The 24,741-nt window shown below is 36.6% G+C and overlaps 1 protein-coding gene across 10 annotated transcripts in view; it reads left to right on the top strand.

Moving 5' to 3' along the window:
- LOC127864385 (uncharacterized) overlaps positions 1 to 24,741 on the top strand; it is a 186,464-nt gene that overhangs the window by 157,196 nt on the left and 4,527 nt on the right. For 2 of the 10 annotated variants that reach the window (XR_008041840.1, XR_008041839.1), the window contains exons 2-7: positions 15,397 to 15,556; positions 16,674 to 18,508; positions 20,167 to 20,372; positions 21,182 to 21,402; positions 23,132 to 23,244; positions 24,491 to 24,702. Coding sequence is in view for 7 of the 10 variants with exons in the window: in XM_052404040.1 (XP_052260000.1) it covers positions 9,758 to 10,746; positions 11,581 to 11,933 (1,342 nt within the window). In the remaining 3 variants the exon portion in view is untranslated. Of the gene's footprint in view, positions 1 to 9,757; positions 10,747 to 11,580; positions 11,943 to 12,587; positions 12,649 to 15,396; positions 15,557 to 16,673; positions 18,509 to 20,131; positions 20,373 to 21,181; positions 21,403 to 23,131; positions 23,245 to 24,490; positions 24,703 to 24,741 lie in introns of all 10 variants that reach the window. The other 8 variants (XM_052404040.1, XM_052404041.1, XM_052404037.1 and 5 more) reach the window with 8 other exon arrangements.

Below are 24,741 nucleotides of genomic sequence, written 5' to 3'. Positions count from 1 at the left end.
AGTTTTGCGTTTAGGTCCACTTTTCTCAGAAAGTATCAATGCTATTGCATTTGAACTTGGTACACTTACTTACTATCATGAGGGGACTGTGCAGGCAAAGTTAGATAACTCTGGCGTGCATTTTGACTGAATTATGTGCCCTTTTTATACTTAGAAAATTGAAAATTTTGGTTAAGTTTTGCGTTTAGGTCCACTTTTTTCAGAAAGTATCAATGCTATTGCATTCAAACTTGGTACACTTACTTACTATCATGAGGGGACTGGGCAGGCAAAGTTAGATAACTCTGGCGTGCATTTTGACTGAATTATGTGCCCTTTTTATACTTAGAAAATTGAAAATTTTGGTTAAGTTTTGCGTTTAGGTCCACTTTTTTCAAAAAGTATCAATGCTATTGCATTCAAACTTGGTACACTTACTTACTATCATGAGGGGACTGGGCAGGCAAAGTTAGATAACTCTGGCGTGCATTTTGACAGAATTATGTGCCCTTTTTATACTTAGAAAATTGAAAATTTTGGTTAAGTTTTGTGTTAAGGTCCATTTTATTCCTTAAGTATCAAAGCTATTGCTTTCATACTTGCAACACTTACTAACTACCGTAAGGGGACTGTGCAGGCAAAGTTATGTAACTCTGACTGGCATTTGGACGGAATTATGGGCCCTTTATACTTAGAAAATTGAAAGTTTGGTTAAGTTTTGTGTTTTGGTCCACTTTACCCCTAAAGTATCATAGATATTGCTTTCATACTTGGAACACTCGCAAACTATCATAAGGGTACAGTAAAAGGACAAGTTGCATAACTCTGGATGTCATTTTTACGGAATTATGGCCCTTTTTTGACTTAGTAACTTTGAATATATGGTTAAATTTTGTGTTTCGATCCACTTTACTTCTTAAGTATCAAGGCTATTGCTTTCAAACTTCAAATACTTTCATGCTATCATGAGGTTACTGTACCTGGCAAGTTGAATTTTACCTTGACCTTTGAATGACCTTGACTCTCAAGGTCAAATTATTAAATTTCTCTAAAATTGCCATAACTTCTTTATTTATGATTAGATTTGATTGATACTTTGACAAAACTACTCTTACCTGACATACCACAATAGACTCCACCCAAACCATCGCCCGTGCCCCCCCCCCCAACCCCCCCCCTATTTTTTTTTTTTTTTTTTTTTTTTTTTTTAAGATCATCTCACAAATGACCACCACACCCTCACACTATACCCCCCCCCACCCCACCCCCTCCCCAATTTTTTTTTAAACGGTTAAAAAACAAAACTATTTATTTTGATTATTTTATGTTTGAAATACCGTCCAACCATCGCACCCAAGAATCCCCCCCACCCCCCCCTCCCCCCACCCGAATCTCCCCCCCCCTATTTTTTTTTATTTTTTTTTTTAAGATCATCTCACAAATTACCACCACACCCTCACACTATACCCCCCCACCTCACCCCCCCCCCAATTTTTTTTTATGAAACGGTTAAAAAACACAAATATTTATTTTTATTATTTTATGTTTGAAATACCGTCCAACCATCGCACCCAAGAATCCCCCCCCCCAACCCCCCCCCCATTTTTTTTTTCCTTTTTTTCGCATTTTTGGAAGAAAATGTAATAAATGTCCACACCCCCACACAATGCACCGCTCTTCACTCCACCCCTCCCTCCTTTGTGATTGAAAATGAGAGTCCCTTCACCTTTAAAAAGAAAATAGATGAGCGGTCTGCACCCGCAAGGCGGTGCTCTTGTTAATTTACGTCAGTACACACATTTTTATTTATTGCCTGCTTACTATAACAGTTTTCACAGCGAATTATGCATTTCTGATTCATTAAATAGAGTTTGTTGTATCTGGTAAAAAGTGTTGAGTAATCTGGAATCGAAGTGCCGTTGTCTTTGAGATGATGGGTTAAACAAGTGTCCATGATAATTTGGCATCCGACTCTTAAAACATTTGAATTTTTTCCTCAAATACGTTATTTAACTAAAATTTTACATGTTGTAACATTAATGGACATATTGATCTTTTATTTCGATTATTTGGCACGTTCTTGCTTTATTTCCAAGTATTTTTATTTTGTTTAAATATGTACTGATAATCGAATCCATAATAATTATTGATGGAATTTTATCTTTTTTATTATAATCCACTGTTTTTTCCACGATTTGTTTACTCCGAAATACACGGCGTGCACATGTGGCCGTTATAGCTAGGTTTCACTGTATATTCAATACTCCAGTGACCCAATAGTCCCATTAAAGTTACACTGTTTACTACTATCAGACCATTGAATATCCCTTGACATTTAAGATGGTTTGTACTCAGTTAAAAAAGTTAAGGTTAATCTTGGTTTCTAATCAAGACATAATTCGTGATTTCTTGACTGTTTTAATACACAAACAATTACATTATGTATTATCTGGACTATTCATTCATATTCACAGAGATACTGTTAAATTAAGAATTTGCCTATAAACAAATTGTTACGTTTTGTTTGCTACAAGTCTATTATAAAAATGGCAGCCTTTTCTATGTCTTCTCTTGCCATAGGATCCGATGGAGTTAACGATTTTATTTGTTTGTCATGCAAAGAGCAATCGGATGCAGATTTTTGCTGCAAAACAATTGTTTGAAATTTTATTGTGGGAAATGTATTCAGTTGCATGATAAGTGGTTTAAAAAACATTCAGCGTATGGAAGGAATGACATGAAAAAATGTCCGTTTCGAAGCAGGTGGAGGAACTTATATTAAAGTGTGAAGTGCACAGGGAGGACAGAATTGAAATGTTATGTGATGACCACAGTCAGCTGTGCTGCACAAAGTGTGCCTTCAATAATCACAGGTATTTCAAGAATAATTTGGCACATACGTGTTTAAATATCAATAATCTATGTCACAATTTAAATGAGAATTAAGTATTGTCAAGTTGTCAATTTTATATATATCGTATTTTAACAAACACTTTTATTTGCTGAATTTTTTGTGAAAAGTATCAAATACAATTCAATTTTTCGACAACACTTTCTTTCAAATTTTTAGAAATGACTTATGAAATTAATTTGAAATTGTGTCTTTTCTGGAGTTGTTATTTGTATTCGCAGAAATACTGTATAATTAAGAAATTTTCTGAAGTTCTTATTCATGGGAGTTAAATATTTCCTGTGATGGCATTTATAACCTGTGTCCTTAAAAACCATGCATCAGAAAAACAAGAAGTTGGAAGGTGGGTCTCAATTCAAACAGTACAGAACTAAATTTTAGTATATATTAAATGCTCAGGTATGGCAGGTCTTTTAGCTTGGAGCTATTATAGAATAGATTTATATTATACACTGGGTTCTTTGTCCAAAGTAGAGCTCATGTTTGATTTATGATTGTATTGTTCTAACTTGTAAAACAAAGTGCATTCATCACAAATTATGAGCTCTATAATCACTGTCAGACCAGTCACACTGCATGAGCAATTTTCACAAGCCTTTTAGACAAGACTACCTCTAATATGTGTACTAGAATTTTTGTCTAGTGTTTTATTGCCAATATTGAAGAAATCTCTATCCAGCTGCAATAAAAAATTAAAGCTGTCAAGAAACTACTTATGATTACCTAGATTACTTCGATAACCTAGAAAAAGTGATTGCCTGGTTTAAGAGCCCTATATATTGTTATGCCCCCCTTCGAAGAAGAGGGGGTATATTGTTTTGCACATGTCGGTCCACATGTCGGTCCGTATGTGACCGTCCACCAGATGGTTTCCGTATGATAACTCAAGAACGCTTAGGTCTAGGATCATGAAACTTCATAAGTACTTTGATCATGACTCGCAGATGACCCCTATCGATTTTGAGGTTACTAGGTCAAAGGTCAAGGTCACGGTGACCCAATATAGTAAAATGGTTTCCAGATGATAACTCAAGAACGCTCATGCCTAGGATCATGAAACTTCATACACTACGCGTCCCGCGATTTTTGCCTAAATCACCAACACGCGGTGGTCATTATTTATTTTGGGTGAAAAATCACCGCGATCTCCCTGGTTTCATCACGCTAGGTCGAGCATGATCACTGTGTATGCTATAAATATCATCTCCGCGGTGATTTACCGCGATTTACCGCGTTCATGGTCAACGCGGCGAAGAACGATTTTCCTACGTTACATGTACATGTCTAATCTTCACAGAGATTATAGCAATATGGAATTATTAGCATTGTTGGCAGATATAAGAGAGTAGCCTTTTTAAAATGTCAACATGTATTTCACACCCATGTCCCTGACAGGTTATTTTTGTCTTTTTAAATGCTGCGTATAAAAAAAACAGTGTTCACACCTAGCTGTATGATACCGCAACCGGAGGAGTGATAATTGTGTTTTTTATCCCCCGCCAGAGTCGGAGAGATATTGTTTTGGCGTTCTCCGTCCGTCCGTCCGGCCGTCCGTCCGTCCGGCCGTCCGTCCGTCCCGTGGCCGGCACTTTTGTGTCCTGAGCCATATCTTGGAAGTTCTTTGGTGGATTTCATTTAAACTTGGTATGAGTATATATATGCATAAGAGGATGATGCACGCCAAATGGCATTGTAAACCATCTGTTAAAAACAGACTTATGGCCCTTTGTATCTTGAAAAAATGCTTTTTAGTGTCCGGAGCCATATCTTGGAAGTTCTTTGGCGGATTTCATTGAAACTTGGTATGAGTATATATATGCATAAGAGGATGATGCATGCCAAATGGCATTGTACACCATCTGTTAAAAACAGACTTATAGCCCTTTGTATCTTGAAAAAATGCTTTTTACTATAGGCACTTTTGTGTCCGTAGCCATATCTTGGAAGTGCTTTGGCTGATTTCATTTAAACTTGGTATGAGTATATATATATGCATAAGAGGATGATGCACGCCAAATGGCATTGTACACCATCTGTTAAAAACAGACTTATGGCCCTTTGTATCTTGAAAAAATGTTTTTTACTATGGGCATTTTTGTGTCCGGAGCCATATCTTGGAAGCGCTTTGGCGGATTTATTTGAAACTTGGTATGAATATATTCCCGCGCCAGAGGCGGAGGGATATTGTTTTGGCGTTGTCCGTCCGGCACTTTTGTGTCCGGAGCCATATCTTGGAAGTGTTTTGGCGGACGCACGACTTATTTATTCACCTAAATAAATTGTGAAGGCTTAAGAACCTTCCTTTGTCTTAGTTTTGTGTTATTGTCCTCCGTCCGTCCATCTATCATTATGTTCATCCGTCCAATTTGCACCCATCCTCAAACAAAGCATATGTTGCGGGGGATACCTTGGGCCTTTCAGGCCCTCTTGTTGATTATGCAATTAACAGTTTGAAGCCATTGAGAACTCATAACTGATTGTAATGTAATCGTTGTATTTTCCCCCGAGTCTTTCAATTCCCCGATACATATGTTTCAACTGTCTCAATCACATACATGCAACTTCTACCATCTTTATCCATTGCTCGATAATCCCGCATATGCCCGATTTCCATTTTAAAAGCGAATTCTGGTTAATATTGACGATAAGAGTCCTAAAGAATGTCATACAAGCTGTATTGTAACCGTTACGATGTTTCAGTTCCTTCGTTATTGAAACAATTTTTGTACTGTATACTGACTACACACTTAAATGTCATGTACATTTCATAATCTTCTTCAACGACCAATAAACAACTTAATTTATATTTAGATTTTATGCAACATGTACACATCATTTTCTGGAATCGAGAAAGCGAGTTTATTTTGTGAAAATAAACCAATATCTGTTTATTGAATTTGTCAAACTTTTATATATATATATATATTAGCAATTCTTATGAAAATAAATATCGTTATTTTAAATGTTTTAAGCAATTTAAGTCTTTTTCTGAGAGCATATATGGGAATTAACTGTGTGAGCTACTTCAAAATGTTAACAGCCATACAATCATTGTTTTGACAGACGACGCGTGCTTATCTTAAGTTTGTTTCTGGTAATACACCGGATATTGGATGTTTGGGGCTTGATTGGATAATAAAACAAAGACGCAGTCGGCGGTTTTCAGTAGAACTTTTGTACAAACGGTTAACCAACTTAATCAACAGTGCACATGCTTATCTAACATTTAGGGATCATCAACACGGGCCCAAGCAACTTGCATGGACCATAATACACAGTCTGATAGTTACATTTAGTAGCACATGTGGTCAGAAACTAACAAGTTCGAGTAATAAAGCACAGAGATTATGATCTGAAAAATTGCATGGGGTCCGAAATGAAACAAAATGCCACCAAATCAAACGATTCACCGCCTAATTTTAAGTGTAACAAACTATGTTTGAAACATTTAAAATAACGATAATTCCGAATGATCACAACTTCCATTTTCAAAAGTATAGGCTGTTCAACATTGCTCAAGAAATTGTAAAGACAAACGATTAGTAATGTTTCATTAAATGAATTTTACACGCTTCTATTTTATTAAATAGATCTAGCAGCCCAATGGCGATTGGAGAAGCGTACATCACCTGAAGCAATGTGTAAATTTAAATTTAGATGCACATGTAAGTCATTTTCTGAAACTCAGGACGAAGTGAAAGTATTAATTTTACAAATAAACCAACATTTGATTTTATTCAAATGGTCAACATTATTTATATATATGTGTCGTCTGTGTATTTGAGCAATTCTCAAGCAAATAGATATCGTTTATTTCGACGTTTAAAGCAAGTCTTGTTTCCGATTTTAAACTATAAAAATTTCCTCGGTATGGTTACTGACCTACACAATCATTGACAGATGACATCCGATTGTAATTGTATGAAGTATGCAGAGAAGCTGACGAAATGTTAAAACAATCGCGTAGAAGTAAAAATATCAGGTTATTATCTGTACCTGTTTCTTTCGAAGTGAATACTTGTTGTGGCTGCGGAGAAACTTCGAGAACAAAAGAATCTGTAGCAAATGAACTTTGTTGGATTTGCGTGAGCCGTACTGTACAATTGTTATTTCAACAAATAAAGATATTGTTTGTAAATCAGGATTTGACATTCAGCAAGTACGGTGTTTACTTTCATATTGGAATACATTTTCGCGATCTAATGTGATCGTCAATAGTGATGACATTAGTTAATAAGTTGGAATTTAAATCTAGTTGTCACCGCGAACCAAGGCGATATGCGGTGTTTTCGCAATGATTCTACAGCTGATCTTTATCGCCAGATGGTCGCAGTGAAATCACCGTGAATCAACCACAGAGTGGATTCACCGCAATTTGCGGCGAATCACTGTGATTTGCCATGTCGGCCCTAAAGCGGTGGTCGGTGATTTAGGCAAAAATCGCGGGGCGCGTAGTGTACGCTTATATCTTGCTTATTTTGTGAAAACTTTCAAAATATTCTTGTCCTTAACTCTAGGACCTAGGGCTACCACATTTCGTATGTAGTGAGATACAGTAGTCCTCTACAAAGTTTGCTCAAATAATGCCCCTGGGGTTAAATTTGACCTAGCCCAGGGGGTCACAAAAGTGTACATTTGCTTAAATAGGGCCTATATTTAAGTATTTGCACACGCCAAGAATATTTTCAGCCTTTTTCAGCAGTAGAGCGATACAGGGCCATCATGGCTCTCTTGTACTTGTTTGTTAACTTGCAGAAAATGCACTTCTTGAAAAAAAAAAAAATGAATTTGCCTTTCTTTTTGGAAATTTTCAGACAGCAATTTGGAATTTCGTAGTTTTTCTTCAATTGGGAAAGTTTACCTTTTATAGGTACTTTATAAAGAAGAAGAAAAACCGCTGGGTTGCATTTGATAAGACGCTTATCACAGGCTAGAATGATAATACTCGGACTATATTTAGAAATAGAGGACCCTTTTGTAAGAAGCAGGGTCATTTTGCTTTGCATCTGTTCTTTAGTCCGTTGGTCCGTAGACCAATTGTGTTCTACAATATATCTAAGGAATGCTTTGACCTACAGCCAGGCAACATGTTTTATGTTTACATTGAGAAAAATTAAGAGGTCAATCCATTTTAATGTCAATAGGTCAAAGGTCACAGAAGATTATAACATGAAATTATAAAGATTAAGTAGTCAGTTTTAGTTCCTTGTTATACCCATAATAATATAAGCAGATTTTCAATTATGATAAAAGTTATATTACAGTACTGCCATTATTAAATGCATTTAATCATTGAATTTTAACCCATTTAAGACAACTTCATTAATGTCAAAAGATTATGAAGAAACATATGGAGTTGCACGAGTTTACCTGACAATTAAAATGTCACGGTGACTCAACTTAGAAAAATGGTATTCGGATGATAACTCAAGAATGCTTACTTCATAGGTACATTGATCATCACTGGCAGATCACCCCTATTGATTTTCAGGTAACTAGATCAAAGGTCAAGGTCACAGTGACTCGAAACAGTAAAATGGTTTCCTGATGATTACTCAAGAATAATTAGGAACATTTTGAACAAACATATGGAGTTGCACACGCTAACCTGACCATTCAAACATTTAACAATGGCGTCTTTACTTTTCCACAAATAGATCACATGACAACAACAAAAGCAAAATAATCACAAGAGGTTAAATAACAACAAATATTGGGAGATAGTAGACCAGGTTGCATGTCATATGTCGCTCATCACAGGCTAGACTGTACATACTGAGTTTGGGAATAGACATTTAATATACGTCATGCTTGTTTTTTGTGGGATGGTAGAGCATTAATGATCTTTTCTTGCATGTGTTATTATGGATAGTGTGGTCAAGGTGTACAATGATACTAAAACTGAAAACAATATTAACTACTAAAAATGTATTCTTAGTACATGGATACCTCTACAATCCAATTTGTCCCACAACTGCACAAATGTCTTTAAATTATGAACAAACATATGGAGTTGCACACGTTAACCTGACAATTACTATGTTACTGTAGAAGTATCCCTCTATTTGAGTAACGCTTCTCACAATTGAAAAAATATTATCGTTTGGTTAAAGGGATTGTCACATAACTCTTCTTATGTAAAATAAAAAAAAAAAAAATATCAAGGTGCATAATTTCACATGGTGGGTAATGCTTTAAGATTAGTTCATCCCTCTATCAGCTGTACAGATATATCAAACTATGCATGTGGGTAAAATTACACAATGATAAATATTTATGTAAAGTGTTAGTCCTCTTGTAGCAAGCAATACTGATTATTTTACACTCTACACATATTTTAAAATGTCATTTATGTATAAATATGAGACATTACTACAATTATGATGAAAACAACAGAAACAACATATAGAGGTGTGCATTAGCTCACATGCCTGGTTACTGTACTTTAAAGTTGCAGGAATACATGTTGAGTTATATAAGCCAGAAAAGTCACGCAGATGGATGGAAAAGTGCAAATCTATATACCTCCATATTAACCCTTTGAATGCTGGGAAATTTGTCGTCTGCTAAAATGTCGTCTGCTGAATTTGTAAAATAAGCATTTTCTTCATTTTTTTCAAAGAATACTATCAGAATAGCAAACAGTTTGGATCCTGATGAGACGCCACGTTCTGTGGCGTCTCATCTGGATCCAAACTGTTTGCAAAGGCCTTTAAAATTCAGCTCCAGCGCTTTAAGGGTTAAGCCCAAGAAGCGTTAATTTATTGTCCATGTATGTTTTTATTTGACACTTTATACTTGTTTGAAGCATTACATAATATCACTTACTATTCCTTAGTATGTACATGTATGAATTGTTTATTTCAGCCAGTGCAGTAAAGTGACCCAGATTTCGGAGCTGACCAACTCGCAGCCCACAGGCCTAGAGGGGCTGTCAGTGGAGCTGGAAACTGTCCTGGGGGAAATTAAAACCCTGCAAATCAGTCAGAAGGCCAGCATTCAGTCATTGCAGAGAACATACAAGGAACATAGTGCAGTTATGATAGAGCAAATGCTTGGCAATTTAAATACTTATATAGATGAATGTGATAATAGTTCTGTGGGTACATCAGGCGGAAATGAGCAATATTTAAAAGAAGAGATGTGTAGGAGTGTTCTCTCTATTGTGAATGAATTTGATAATATTACTGCGAAGGAACTTAACGAGATGAAAGATGAAGTTATAAGTATTAAAGAGTCAGTTACAAGTTCTATTCATAAATGCACCACTCTTCACAATGACTTGTCACAATTCCATGAACTTGTTCAGAAAATTGGAGATAATAAGGAGCTCTGTCTTATAGCCAGCATAAAATGTAAGCATATAATACAGCAGGCATTGACTCTGCTAGGAAAGTCAGGCAAGGCGTTTAACGTCCAGCGGAAGTCTGTGCACAATGTGAGAATACCAAGTGATTCATATGAATGTAGTATTGCAGGCATATGTGTTCTGACTGATGGGCAGGTGCTGGTCGCAGACTTGAAGAATAAGAGGATCAAGCTGCTGAACCAGCAGTACCAGGTGGTGAATCACTGGGATGTGACTGCTGGGCCATGGGACATATGTTTGATCACATCCAGTGAGGTTGCAGTGGCTGTGAATGACCATGATAGCAAGATACATGAGGTCCAGTTTATCACTGTCAACCAGGGAAAGCTTGTTTCTGGCAGGAAGTTTCAGTTACAACATGAATGTACATGTATTACCCATCACCAAGGAGACCTTTTTGTCACCTCTGGTCAAGAACTGTACAAATACACATTGAGTGGCAAACTGATCTGCAGTCTCTACCAAGATAGATCAGCTGATTGGACAGGTAAGAATCATGGTGAATCCATCCTGATAACATGTGTATTATGTACAGGGATTTGTCTAGCCATTGTGGGAAAAGGAGTCTAGTCATATTGTGTTATTTTAAATTCATACAATGACAAATTTGGGAATTTTTATTGACTAAATGAACCGAGTTGGGATTTATTTTTTTAATCAACAAATATTGACCCATTAGGCCTTTATCTTGTTATTTTGAAAAAATAATATAAATTATAGTTACATACTTTGTGAGATGATAATAAAATAAAAGTCAGATGTAATAGCAAAAAACCTGCTGATGTATTATAAAAAAATTGTTCTTTAATTCATATGTGCCCTTTGAATGCTACAGTACATTGTAGCCAAAACAAGATTCAGAAATATTGATTTATAAACATGAGTAATGAAGTATTTTGACAGTAACTACATGGCATGTCTATAAATAGAAACTGAGTTCCTGGGAGAGAGACACTTTCTGACCTGGTCTTAATTTTGTGGTTGTTAAATGATTGTACATGTACAATATGTTTACCTGTTGATAGAACTGTTCAATTGTTTCAGTATGTGTAATTGTTTCCATCTGTGTACTTGTTTTGCTTCAATTCATATCTTACTCAACAGTCGCATTTCAACATGTCAAACGTTAACTAAATAGCTCTGCTACTTAAGTTTATTGTCACGCTTAACTATTGAATCATTGAAATGTATGCATATATTTTAGATGTGTAAAGGCCTCTTTATAGCAACATATACGTAATACAATATCACTGCAGTATGTTTAATAAGATTATTTAACATTGATAGTAATTCAATATCTTGATGTTACTCTGTTTAGCAGTATACAAGTGTGCTGTGACTCCCACAGGAGACAGGCTGTACATCACCAGCTACTACCCGCACAACAAGCTTCTCACCCTGGCCAGGGATGGCACACTCCTGGCTACATACACAGACCCAGCACTATATGGCCCAAATGGTCTACATGTGACCCCTGCAGGCCAGGTGCTGGTCTGTGGAGAGCTGTCCGACACTGTACTACAGGTGGGCTGGGAGGGGAAGAGTAAGCTGGCTAATCTTGCTACTTGGGGAGATGGAGTGAGGTACCCACGGTCAGTCTGCTACTGCAGCACCACATCCTCCATCATTGTGGGACAGTGGGGGGACAACATCCTGGTGTTCAGAGTGGAATAGTGTGAACATGTAAGCATTAGTTGTTGTAATTAGTGATTAGTATTTCAATGACAATGTGTTGTTTAGCATACCAACATAGTAGTGTGTGATGTTACAATACAAAATTAAGTGTGTAGTTTAAGATACAAATATGTATTGTTATCCGATTACACAATGTGAGGGTTTTTGTTTGAACATTAGATATAATGCATATTATGTTATGTTGCCATAATGTTTGTGTCATTATGGTCCTAAAATTTAGTTCTTATAAACTAAAGTTCTTGCATGAAAAAAACAAACAATTTCAACTGAACATGTAATATTTCTACATAGATGCACATGTACATAGCAACTGAGGCTATTTTTAGACTTTCATTTCTATAAACACTATGATGCCATGTAAGAAATGTACATGGATGTATACTTTTTTTATAAAATATGAAATTGTTTAAGTAATCTTTGGGGGAGTATATATTGATATTGTACGCAATGTTTACAGAAAGGTAACACTTGATGTAATATTTATTAATTTGCCATGTTTTATGCTGTTGAACATTTGTTATTGATTTTAATTATATTTATATAAACGTGTGTGTGTTAATTACATTTTTTATAAATTTGTTTGAGTCCATAATATACATACAAGAAATACATCAAGCTATTCTGCTGCTACAGTCGCTGCTGAGTCAACGATGCTGAGGATGTGGTGGACAAGGATGACCTGAATACGCAGAAGGTAACATAGACCCTTTGTCAGACCTTTTCTTTGTCATTTTGGGAAAAAATGCCATTGTGGGTTTGGAATATTTTCCTGTGAAAAGTCAATTGATTTGGGAAAAACTAATTTAATATCATTCTTTCTAATATATCAAATTATATGAATAAAATCATTTTATGATAGTTATATACTTTTATAGATCTAAGTGAAATTTGATTGAGATATAAAAATTATAATGCATAAAAACGGGAACATCACGTCAGGCAATTTAGGCGTGTTTAGTGGAAAAAACGCCCCGATTGGACGTTTTTATCACATCTTTACACAGTAACATATATGCCAAAATTTGACAACGAATGGTGAATGTTTGTGTTTATTGGAAATTTTGAGCACTTTTATCGTTAATTTTTATCAGAACGTCCTTTTAATAATGGAATATTCGGGAGTATCGGGTAATGAGTAGCAACGGTAAAAGTAGTAAGTTGGCAGTAATAGATGAAAAGTATGGTTTCATATGGATGTATTAAGGAATCAATTGAGAAGCGATTATGGGTATCTATGCAGAAAAGGGTTAAAACAGTTTTTGTTAAATCTCGTTATTAATGACTTTATTGCTGTTTTTTCTTGAAGAGTCATAACGCACCGTCATAACATCATTTCACTCTGAAAAAAAACAAACCCACATATGTAGGGTGCAGCCCTCCCCCCCCCCCCATGGTCCCGGGGCGTCTGAAAAAATTCCTGTTGAAAGCACTGTAATTTTAATACATGTAAGGCACTTATTTAAAAACAAATAAAATGCTTTGGGTATGGGTCTGTTTTACAGACCCATAAATTCACCAGGAACGCGCCGTCTTGTGTATTTTCTGTTTATTAAGAATGCAAAAAGATGAGGTGGTAAAGAACATAATGAATTTACATCAGGTAAAATATCCTATTAAATTGTTTGTATATTGTAAATATGGTAAAATATCCTCTTAAATTGTTTGTAATTGTTTGTATATTACATATGGTAAAATATCCTCTTAAATTTTTTGTATATTGCAAAATCATTGATATTCCTCCTCATCAAATTTTGGTGGTTACAAAAGTATTTCATGGACATATTATTAGTTAATGTGGGGATTCCTCAGTTTGGAAAAATAAATGAGGAATTTGTGTCAGTTCATTTCCCGTGTGTTTGTGATAAATTTGTGGATCGGTAAAACCTTAAAATCAACAAAAAATAGCCCCAAATGCATAATAATGGTTTTACAGTGTTACCTCTGTATTAAAAATGCTAAATATGAAGTGGACAAGAATATGATATGATTTCATAGAAGTTAAAATTGTGTCTTTTCTTTTATGTATCATGTTTACAGTCTTGAGTTTGTATGAAGTTGTGAGATATTTAGTTAAGCTTTGAATGCCTTGGTTCTATAGAGCCTGTTTGCAAGGAGCTGTTACATTCTTTATGTGTATACTGTGTTATCGTTTTTTTTTGTCAATTATAGGGGCCAAAATAAGCCCCATATCAAATGCTGGAACTATGTATTTTTCCCAAGCAACTTTCTAAAATTCCCAATTGAAGGTAAAGTAAAAGAAATTTGTCTAGCGGAAAGTGCTGTCCCTGATAAGCCTGTGTGGCTGTATAGGCTTATCTGGGCAGACACTGAGTGCACAATTTATAAAGCCCTGTTTTCTCGGAATGAGGCTCAAATTAAATCCGCCTACTGTCTGTTACAGAGTTGTACAAGATGATACCAGGTGAGCCTTGTTATGGGAAAAGGATGCTTAATGCATGTTATGTACCATCCACAGATTAGCCTGTGCAGTGCGCACTCAGAATTATCAGGGATAATGCTTTCCATTTTTGAGGAAATTTTCCCTTTAAAGAAATTATTTCTAAACAAAAATCATGTCCTGGTGGAAAGTGTAGTCTCAAGTTAGCCTGTGTGGACTGCACAGGCAAATGTGGTCCTATACATATTCATTAAGCCCAGTTGTCCGGAATATGGCTCAAGTTCAGTCTGCTTCCAGTCTGTTGGTATTTGTAAATTCTGATTAGAACAAATATGGTATAAAACCACTATGATTAAAAACTGGTAATTGAGACATCGGTGTACATATAAATGCAAATTTAACATACATATTGAGCAATTCTAATAGTAGCTCACAATTTCCCAATTTAACATTGTTTGCCATTTTAAGAGTTGGCTACTCATTTTTCACAAAATTGAAAATTTTGAGCTGTATTTTGTTCACAAAATATCATATCAAACACAGTTAATGTTTAAAATAACTTGGACAAAATATTGTTTTGTTATTGGTAACTTTGAAAATATAGATTTATAGGCGTCAACAAAGTACAGGCAAACTAGTATTGTAATATGATAGTTATTAAGGGCAAATGGCCTGTAACATAATTTTTACTTCAAGGTGTATGTGAAAAAAAGCCTTTTCTTTTCATCTTTATAAAGTACACGTAATAGGCACTTCCTTATATGCAAGTGGACTAATAAAATGAGCACTGAAACTGAACATTTCAACAAAAACGCATGTCAAAGAATATATTTTGATTGGATTTTTGCTATTAAGTTCCATGCATTTAAGAAGACCTATAATTCCCAAATTAAAAGATAGAATTTTCCCGATGTTTGATATTATTACGCTAATTTTCCTCATTGGTGTGGTACAGATACTTTTTTCAATTTGGCAAAAAAATTGCTGGTGTATTAATAATTTACTATTTCAAAAGACTTCATATTGGTTTTCTCAATGTTACAGCAACTGCTAAGCACAGAAGACAACGGAGTAGTGAAAGGCTCAGCCAAATCAAAGTCCAGCGATGTGAGGGTGACACAGCCTTTCCATGTCCTTGTATTGCAACATGAAGGACATTTTAGCTGAAACTAACAAGGGAGAGAACTGTAGATCTGCACCAGCAGTGAGTTGTTGCCCTTCAGTTGTTTAATGTTATATTTATTATTTTATGTCTTACAACTTACATGTTGATTGACTTTAAAACTGTTTTCTAGTGTGAATTTAAACATATTTTAACCATCAAAGATCTGTAAAGGCATGGTAAAATAAAATGTGTGTGTGTGTTTTTTGCAACGTTGGTGAGACATTAATATTATTTTTAAATATTAATATTAATATTATAGGTCGCTGTGGTGTAATGGATATGGTGTCCGCCTAGCGACCGGGAGGTCACGGGTTTGATCCCCACCGTGGGAGCGTTCTTTAGATCTTCCCCAAAGACACCAAGTACTGGTTCTAGGCCCAGGAAACGGACTCGAGAGCGTTTATATAAGCCTTAGGCTTTCGATGCAATCAAGCTAAAATAAATAGGTTTAAACCAAATATTAATATTGTTGCCTCTCATTTATTGAAATATATATTAACAATAAAACATATCTAATGGCATTTTAAAAGTAATGTGATAAATAGAATAAGTACAATTAAAAAATATAAAATTTTAAACCAGATGGTTTTCCTTCTTTTTGTTATGCAGCAAAAAATTGGCTAATAGATAAATAAGCTGTGATGTGGAAAAATGGGGCCTAATGCATGTGCTTAAATTGTTGTCACAGATTAGCCTGTGCAGTCCACACAGGCTAATCATGGACAACACTTTCCTCTTAAAGGTATTTTTCATTGAACAAATAATCCTCTTTATGAAAATCCAGTCTAGTCAGAAAGTACCCTCCCTTATTAGCTTATGTGAATTTCACATGCTAATCTGGGACGACACTTTCTGACATTAGTGATCGGCATATTGGCTTATGAAAATACATCTCTGAAAATGGAGTAAAGATAATAGATATAAATGTACAGATAAGTATAGCATTAGCCAACACTTTTCTTGTTTTAATACAAAATGACTTAATTGTATTTATTTTCATGCTATTAAAAACAAGGAACCAATAAAATGCCAGATTAGAAATTCATGTTGTTGAAAACCTTCACAACCTGTCAAGAGGCATAGTTTGTTATAGATATAGATAATAATATAATTTGTTACAAGTTCCTATCACCCACTGTGTTGTTGTTGTTTTCAGCAGAGCACCAGCATTGATATCGAGTTGGCCCAGCAACCGCACGAGTCCCGCCTGCAGGAGCCCCAATCCAGAACGACCCTTCCCCTCCCCTGACTTCTAACTCCTCCCCCTTGACCTCCTGACTCAAAAAGTCAGCATCGTTGAACAACTCCGTTCTGCAGAAAATTCTGAGCATGATTCTGGTCTGAACAAACACAATGCCCACGTCAAGTTGTCCACACATAAGCCTGGGTAGTTCTGTTAAGCTAGAGTTCCGCGTGGGCCTGAGAGGGACGAGTTTTACAAACACGAAAAGTTATAGCTGTAGTTATGGTAACGCTAACAGTCAGTTGTTGCTGTTGGACATCACAACAAATATCCTGAAGAATAAAAAGTTCAATAACTTGTTCCAATCTTTATGGGACAAACAGAAATTGGACGGGAGAAAATCAAGGAACAATAAAAGCGTAAGCTTTCCTAGTGGGATGCTTCTGCTGTTGATAGTTTGGACGACAATAGGGTTACGGACTGCCCCAGATTGTCCTCTCAGCGGCCAAAATATCATAATAGAACGGACTTTTGGCAATGTTACCGACAAAGAAAGGCAGTAATGACTTGGTTGTGAATACCCAGAGCACGATACATCCATGCTGACACAAAAAGGCAGTAATGACTTGGTGGTGAAAACCCAGAGCACGCTACATCCTTGCTGACAAAGAAATGCAGTAATGACTTGGTTGTGAATACCCAGAGCATGCTACATCCATGCTGACACAGAAAGGCAGTAATGACTATGCTGTGAACACCCAGAGCAAGATATATCTATGCTGACACAGAAAGGTAGTAATGACTATGCTGTGAACACCCAGAGCAAGATATATCCATGCTGACACAAAAAGGCAGTAATGACTATGCTGTGAACACCCAGAGCAAGCTACATCCATGCTGACACAGAAAGGAAGTAATGACTATGATGTAAACACCCAGAGCACAATACATCCATGCTGACACAGAAAGGCAGTAATGACTATGCTGTGAACACCCAGAGCACGCTACATCCATGCTGACACAGAAAGGAAGTAATGACTATGCTGTGAACACCCAGAGCAAGATATATCCATGCTGACACAGAAAGGCAGTAATGATTATGCTGTGAACTCCCAGAGCAAGATAAATCCATGCTGACACAGAAAGGCAGTAATGACTACGCTGTGAACACCCAGAGCACAATACATCCATGCTGACACAGAAAGGCAGTAATGACTTGGTTGTAAACACCCAGAGCACAATACATCAATGTTGACTCAGAAAGACAGTAATGACTTGGTTGTGAACACAGAACACGATACACCCATGCTGACACAGAAAGGCAGTAATTACTTGGCTGTGAACACAGAGCACAATACATCCATGCGGAAACAGAAAGGCAGTCATGACTATGCTGTGAACACCCAAAGCACGATAAATCCATGCTGACACAGAAAGACAGTAAAGACTTGGTTGTAAACACCCAGAGCACAATACATCCATGATTACACAGAAAGGCAGTAAAGACCTTGTTGTAAACACTAAGAGATCCATACATCCATGGGGTGTGCCACAGCCCGAATTACGCCCACTATTGTGAACAAGGTGCTTAAAGTGAACATGTCTGGTTTTGGTATGAGGACTTAGCACTCCAAGCCTAAAAGGCCTCGCATTGAATTGATGCAAGAGAAGGCTTTGAAAAATAACAGCAGTTTTGTTGTGTGGTCCAGTACGCCCTTCGACTCTCAACCTGAAGAAAGCAGAACTCAAACTCGGCTCTTATCAATATCAGCAAGGCCAGCATGTCATATCAGCTTCTTGAGCTTCAGGTGAGACCTTACGTGTTAATTATTTTGTTGAAATAGGGGCCGAAATTCAGCCCAATTCTCATCTCAAAAAGTCTATATCCATGATTACTGGCTTAAGTTCTCAATTCATGGTTTCCTGGATGAAAAAGAATGTTTTGATAGGTTGCAACATTGAATTAATCAGAACTCAAATTCAGCCTTTGGCAATATCCCGAGGCCAGCATATCAGCTCAGCTTCTTGAGCTTCAGGTAAGATCATACAGTGTTATTCATTTTGTCGAAATTGGGGCCAAAATTGAGTCCCATTCCTAATCTTAAACAGTTTATTTTTTCCATAATTACTGGCTAAAGTTCTCAATTCAAGATTTGACCCCAAACAATGTTTTAATAGGTTACAAATTGAGTTTGTTTCCTTATGCAGCTCTATAAGTTGAACCTTTGTGCACTTATTCTATTTTTTTAAATTATGTTTAGCAAAATCTACAACCATTTTCCCAATTAAATTCAAAACACTATGATTTTTTACGAATTGTCCCAATCCAAAAATGGTTAAAATAAACTCTGCACAAAGCTAGTCCCTAGTTATAGCACATATAAAAGTTTTTTATCAGAATAACAGGCGAAGTTTAGGGGGGAATATAGGAGTGAACTTGTCTGTCGGTCTTTCGGCCTGTCTGTCGGTCCGTATTAAGTGTCCGCTCTCTAATTCAAATAGTTTTCATCCGATCTTCACCAAACTTGGTCAGAAGTTGTATCTACATGATGTCTAGGCCAAGTTCGAACATGGGCCTTGTCGGGTTAAAAACTAGGGCACGGGGTCACTTGGTGCGTTTTTAACATTCTGCATGTTGTCCGCTCTCTAATTCAAGTAGTTTTCATCCAATCCTCACCAAACTTGGTCACAAGTTTTTTCTAAATAATCTCTAGGACAAGTTTGAACATGGGCCATTCCGGGCCTTAAAAACTAGGTCACCGGGTCACTTTGTGCATTTTTAACATTCAGCATGTTGTCCGCTCTCTAATTCAAGTAGTTTACATCCGATCTTCACCAAACTTGGTCTGAAGTTTTATGGAGATGATCTTAAGGCCAAGTTAGAACATGGGCCTTTCTGGGTGAAAAACTAGGTCAAGGGGTCACTTAGTGCATTTTAAAAATTGAGCATGGTGCCCGCTGTTTTTGTAAAGACGACATGCAAAATATTATGTATCAATGGGGCTTGTGGGGGTTTTTGTCACATCTGTGACAAAGCTCTAGTTTGCTTATTTCACTAAGTTTAATTACTATTTTGAACTCACATCTATTGTTTCTTATTAAATGCCATACAGTTGTATCGTCACACATTTAAAGTTGTTAAGTCTCAGGTATAAGTCATAAACTTTCACATTTAAAGGTGTGCAGACTCACACTTAAATACTAGTACGTAGATTGTAACATTTAAAGTTGTGTTGTCTCACATTTTAAATTGCTGAGTATCACATTTAAAATTATGTAGTCTCAAATTTAAAGTTCTATAGTCACACAATTAAAGGTGTACTATCTCACATTCTAAATTGATCAAGTTATGCCTGTTTTTGATTTACAAAAAATAAATACACAACACATGTATAACACCTTGCTACAAAACCAAAAATTCCAATTTCAAGTTGGTGCGCGTAAAAATTGATTCTACGTTATTAAGAAATTCAGCACGAAGACATCTTGCGTCAGACTACCAAGCCTCCTATCAATATCTCCTCCCATGTTGGCTTCATCAACACTTCCAACAGAGCCTTGGTGAGTTCGACTTCCGTCTCAGCATCGATGTCGCTTAGCAACAATTGGATGATGGGCGTCGACAAATTAGGCCGGACAAGTCGCTCAAACTGAAACAATTTGATCCAACAGGTAGAGCAGGCATTGCGTGACACGTCCGTTAATGTGACTGACCTCATTATGTTGTTCTCGAATAATGTGAACCTTAGGCCTGGAGAGCAGTTTGCGATTGACGCCATTCAACAACAGTTGTTGTTGGCAATTCTCGGGTTTGGGGTGGCGACTTCGGCATCAGGACTCGCTCCATCTCTGTCCATGGCCCAGTCGCAGCAGCAGCAACAAGAAAAATAAGTAGTATCTTATGGGTGTTCTGGGATATGGGGCTTCATGTATGTGCTTAAAGTGTCATCCCAGATTAGCCTGTGCAGACTGCACATACATAAAGTCCTATTAAAGTGTCATAGTCTTATTAAAGTGTCATCTCAGATTAGCCTGTTCAGACTGCGCATACATTAAGTCCTATTAAAGTGTCATCCCAGATTAGCCTGTGCAGACTGCACATACATTAAGCCCTATTTTCCCAGAATGAGACTCGTATACTTCACTTTACATCAGTATTTTATGTGCCTGAAAAGTTCCTAGCATAAAATGGGAATTATGTGCTTTTACATTGATCACACTTAGTAAATAAAATGCAAATAGCACTTGATCTGATATCAATTTTAATCATAGACGGTAAGGGCATTAAGTTTTGTATAATTTCGACCAAAATTAAGCCCCTGAACCAAAAGTTTATCCTTGCATAAAAATCTGCTTTAATAGAATTGTTAAATTATATTTAATTTTAGTAAAATAATTATGTAAAAGCCTTCAGCTCATTTTAAAAGTCTTTTCGTCATTTATTTTCAACGTTTATTTAAATTCTTGGATTTTGTTTTAAGAGCCTGTTCCTACAGGAACCTATGCAATCATAGATCGGTACCTAGCTGAACAACAGGCTGTATGGTCAGCTGGTCCCAGACGCCCAGTGACACTTCCTGGCCCAGGACCTTGGGGCAAATGCTCAACTATACCTACCCGCAGGGTGGAGCCACTCTGAACCTGGGGCTCCATACTTTCTTGGCCAGGGGCCAAGTTTACCTTGTCAATAAGGTACATGTAGGTTGGTAATGTACATGTAATTAACTATTTATAACGTGCAGTGTTTCACTCCAAATTTTAATTCAAACAGTTTGTGTTAAATATTGATAAAACTCTATCCTGGCTGCTAACTTAAACAAATCATTTATGTAAGTGTTAAATATTTATAATAGCCGCCATTTGCACAGGTGGAAGTAACATACCCTGGATAGTATTTTTTTTATTTATTTTTTAGGAGCCCAATATATTCAAATAAATATATAAAATCATGTTTAATGAGAAAACAAATTGACAAAGAGCCATGAAAAAAAAATCCCCACCCTCTGATATTGGAATCATAACAAGGTCATTAACAAGAATTTATCATAGACCTGTCTTCGCTGGCCGCAAAAATGTCAAAAGTAGCTTTAATCAAAAGCATCCATTGATCCTCCTATGGGCAATTGGACAACCTTTCAAAAAAAGTTAACTTCAAAAATATCTGTCCAGCCGTTAACTCACAGTCGGTCAAAAACCGAGCAATATTTCGAGTCCGTTTGTCAACCCGAATAAATCTTCTACAGACTTTCAAACAATATTTTTGAGTTTTTGCCCCGTAATCGATAGCTCGCGTCCTATTCCTTTGAAACAACGAAGCGTGTCAAATAATGCATGCATATGCAACCACTTACCCCTAAAAACTAATTCCAAAATGTTATATTTTCTTTGCAACAACTGTTTTAACTCTAAATTTGATTTACTTGAAAACGAAAGTAGCCATCGCTCTTGAACCCGGCTTAGCAGTGAATTACACTGACAGAGCCAGGCACATAAATATCCAATCAACAACAACAACGATGTTTTAATAAATGTGAATAAATGGAAATTACTTATCATTCTGATTGTATTGGAATAAGTTTTTAGGGGTAAGTGGTTGCATATGCATGCATTATTTGACACGCTTCGTTGTTTCAAATGAATAGGACGGGAGCTATCGATTAAGGGGCAAAATCTAAAAAATATTGTTTGAAAGTTTGTAGAAGATTTATTCGTGTTGACAAACGGACTCGAAAGATTGCTCGGTTTTCGACCGACTGTGAGTTAACGGCTGGACAGATATTTTTGAAGTTAACTTTTTTTGAAAGGTTGTCCAATTGCCCATAGTAGGATCAAGGGATGCTTTGGATTAAAGCTATTTTTGACATCTTTGCGGCCCGCGAAGACAGGTCTATAATAAAGTCTAGTTAATGACCTTGTTATGATTCCAATATCAGAGGGTGGGGATTTTTTTTCATGGCTCTTTGTCATTTTTTTTCTTATTAAACATGATTTTATATATTTATTTGAATATATTGGGCTCCTAAAAAATATATACTGTATATGAAAAATACTATCCTGGGTACGTTACTTCCACCTGTGGCCATTTGTATTGCCTTGAAAGGGCTCAGTGGGGGGGAGGCGTACACATGTGTACTTGTCTGCAATTCTACTCGTCCTTACTTTCATCCTTATGTCCGTCCCACCTTTCTAGTGTTGCACATAACTTATTATAATAATAAATATTAGTTCCAGAGGGACACAAAATGTTTGTATCAAGTGTACAATATATAGAAGGCTATGTTTGTATCAAGTGTTGAGTTTAAAGCCCATTTGTATCAAGATCCTTCAAACATACTTTATTTCTTAAATATTGTTATCACTCAAACGACATTGATTTACTTCTTATATAACTGATGCCATTTCAGAATGCAATTAAATTATTTGGTTTACAGGGACACATTCCTGGGATGCCCTTAGGTTTTTCTATCTGTTCACAGAGGCCTTATACTCACAAGTTCAAGCCCAGTGAGCGATGTTCACATTATCAAACTCTGCATCTCAATAGGTAAGTCACCTTGCCATTGCAAAACTGGCCACTGTGTCAAAGCATTCAGGAGACCCAGTTGTAATAGCCTAAACCTTTTGCTTTCACAAATACCCAATAGGTAAAATCCACTACAAACTGGGGTTTCTGCTCTTCAATTAATTGACCAGTTTATCTAATCTAAGTTTAAGGGTTCAGCCACAAACTACTTTATCTTATAAAGAAATGTGAAGACAGTGCACAAGTTCAAAGCTATACCCTCAAATTTGCATTTAAAATTTAACATCTAGAGTTATATTAAACTCAAAACCACAACAACAACAACAACAGCAAACAAGCAGGTACCAACATATCTGACTCTTTCACTCTTTACAAAATCAGGTTCCATATCAACTTTTAATATGGTTCTTAAACTAACATTTAATTACAAAGAGGGATCCGTGATGTTCAAACCTTTTAGTTTAGGGGGGTATACAGGAGTGAACTTGTCGGTCTGTCTGTCGGTTTGTCTGTCTGTCTGTTAGTGGGTCGGTCAGTATTAAGTGTCCTCTCTCTTATACAAGTTGTTGTCATCCAATCTTCACCAAACTTGGTCAGAAGTTGTATCTAGATGATCTCTAGGCCAAGTTTGAACATGGGCCATGCGGGCGAAAAACAAGGTCACGGGGTAAATAAGTGCGTTTTAAACATTCAGTTTGGAGTCCGCTCTCTATTTCGATTACTTATCATCCGCTCTTCACCACACTTGGTCAGACGTTTTATATAGATGATCTCTAGGCCATGATCAAACATGGATCATGCCGGTCCAAACACTAGGTCATGGGGTCACATAATGCGTTTTAAACATTCAGTTTGGTCTCCGCTCTCCATTTTAAGCACTTATCATCCCCTCTTAAATAAACTTGGGCAGAAGTTTTATTTAGATGATCTCTAGGCCATATTCGAACATGGGCCATGCCATGCAAAAAACTAGGTCAAGGGGTCATGGGTGCGTTTTACACATTCAGCATGGTGTTCCCTATTTCAAGTTATTTTCATCCGCTCTGGTGTTCCCTATTTCAAGTTATTTTCATCTGCTCTTCAGGTGGGGGTGTTCGTCACATCTGTGACAAAGCTCTAGTTTTTTTTAAGTTAATATCTTTTTGAGAGAGTATTAATTGTGTTGCCATGGTTGGACCCGCATTTTTATACTTGATAATTTTTATGAAATGCTAGTTAATTCTTAAAAATAGTTGTCTTAATTGACACATGACATACTAAATTGCAGAAACCCGGATATCAAAGCGTTGAGCTTGTTCTTGAAGCATTTGCACCAGCAACAGTCATCATCTCGAGTTACTGGCATCTCTATGGTGTGGAACCCTCCGTCTACGAACATCATAACAGCACATGAACCAGTGGCAGTCATCATCTCAAGATTCTGGTATATCCATGGTGCAGGACCCTCGGTCTGTAAAGATCATGCAGAGCAAACCTTAGGTGAGTGTTCATGATGTGTGCATGTTTTTAGCATGCCCC

This window comes from Dreissena polymorpha, chromosome 1 (assembly GCF_020536995.1).
Source record: "Dreissena polymorpha isolate Duluth1 chromosome 1, UMN_Dpol_1.0, whole genome shotgun sequence".
NCBI classification, from domain to species: domain Eukaryota; kingdom Metazoa; phylum Mollusca; class Bivalvia; order Myida; family Dreissenidae; genus Dreissena; species Dreissena polymorpha.
This window is presented reverse-complemented; position numbering and strand designations above follow the sequence as displayed.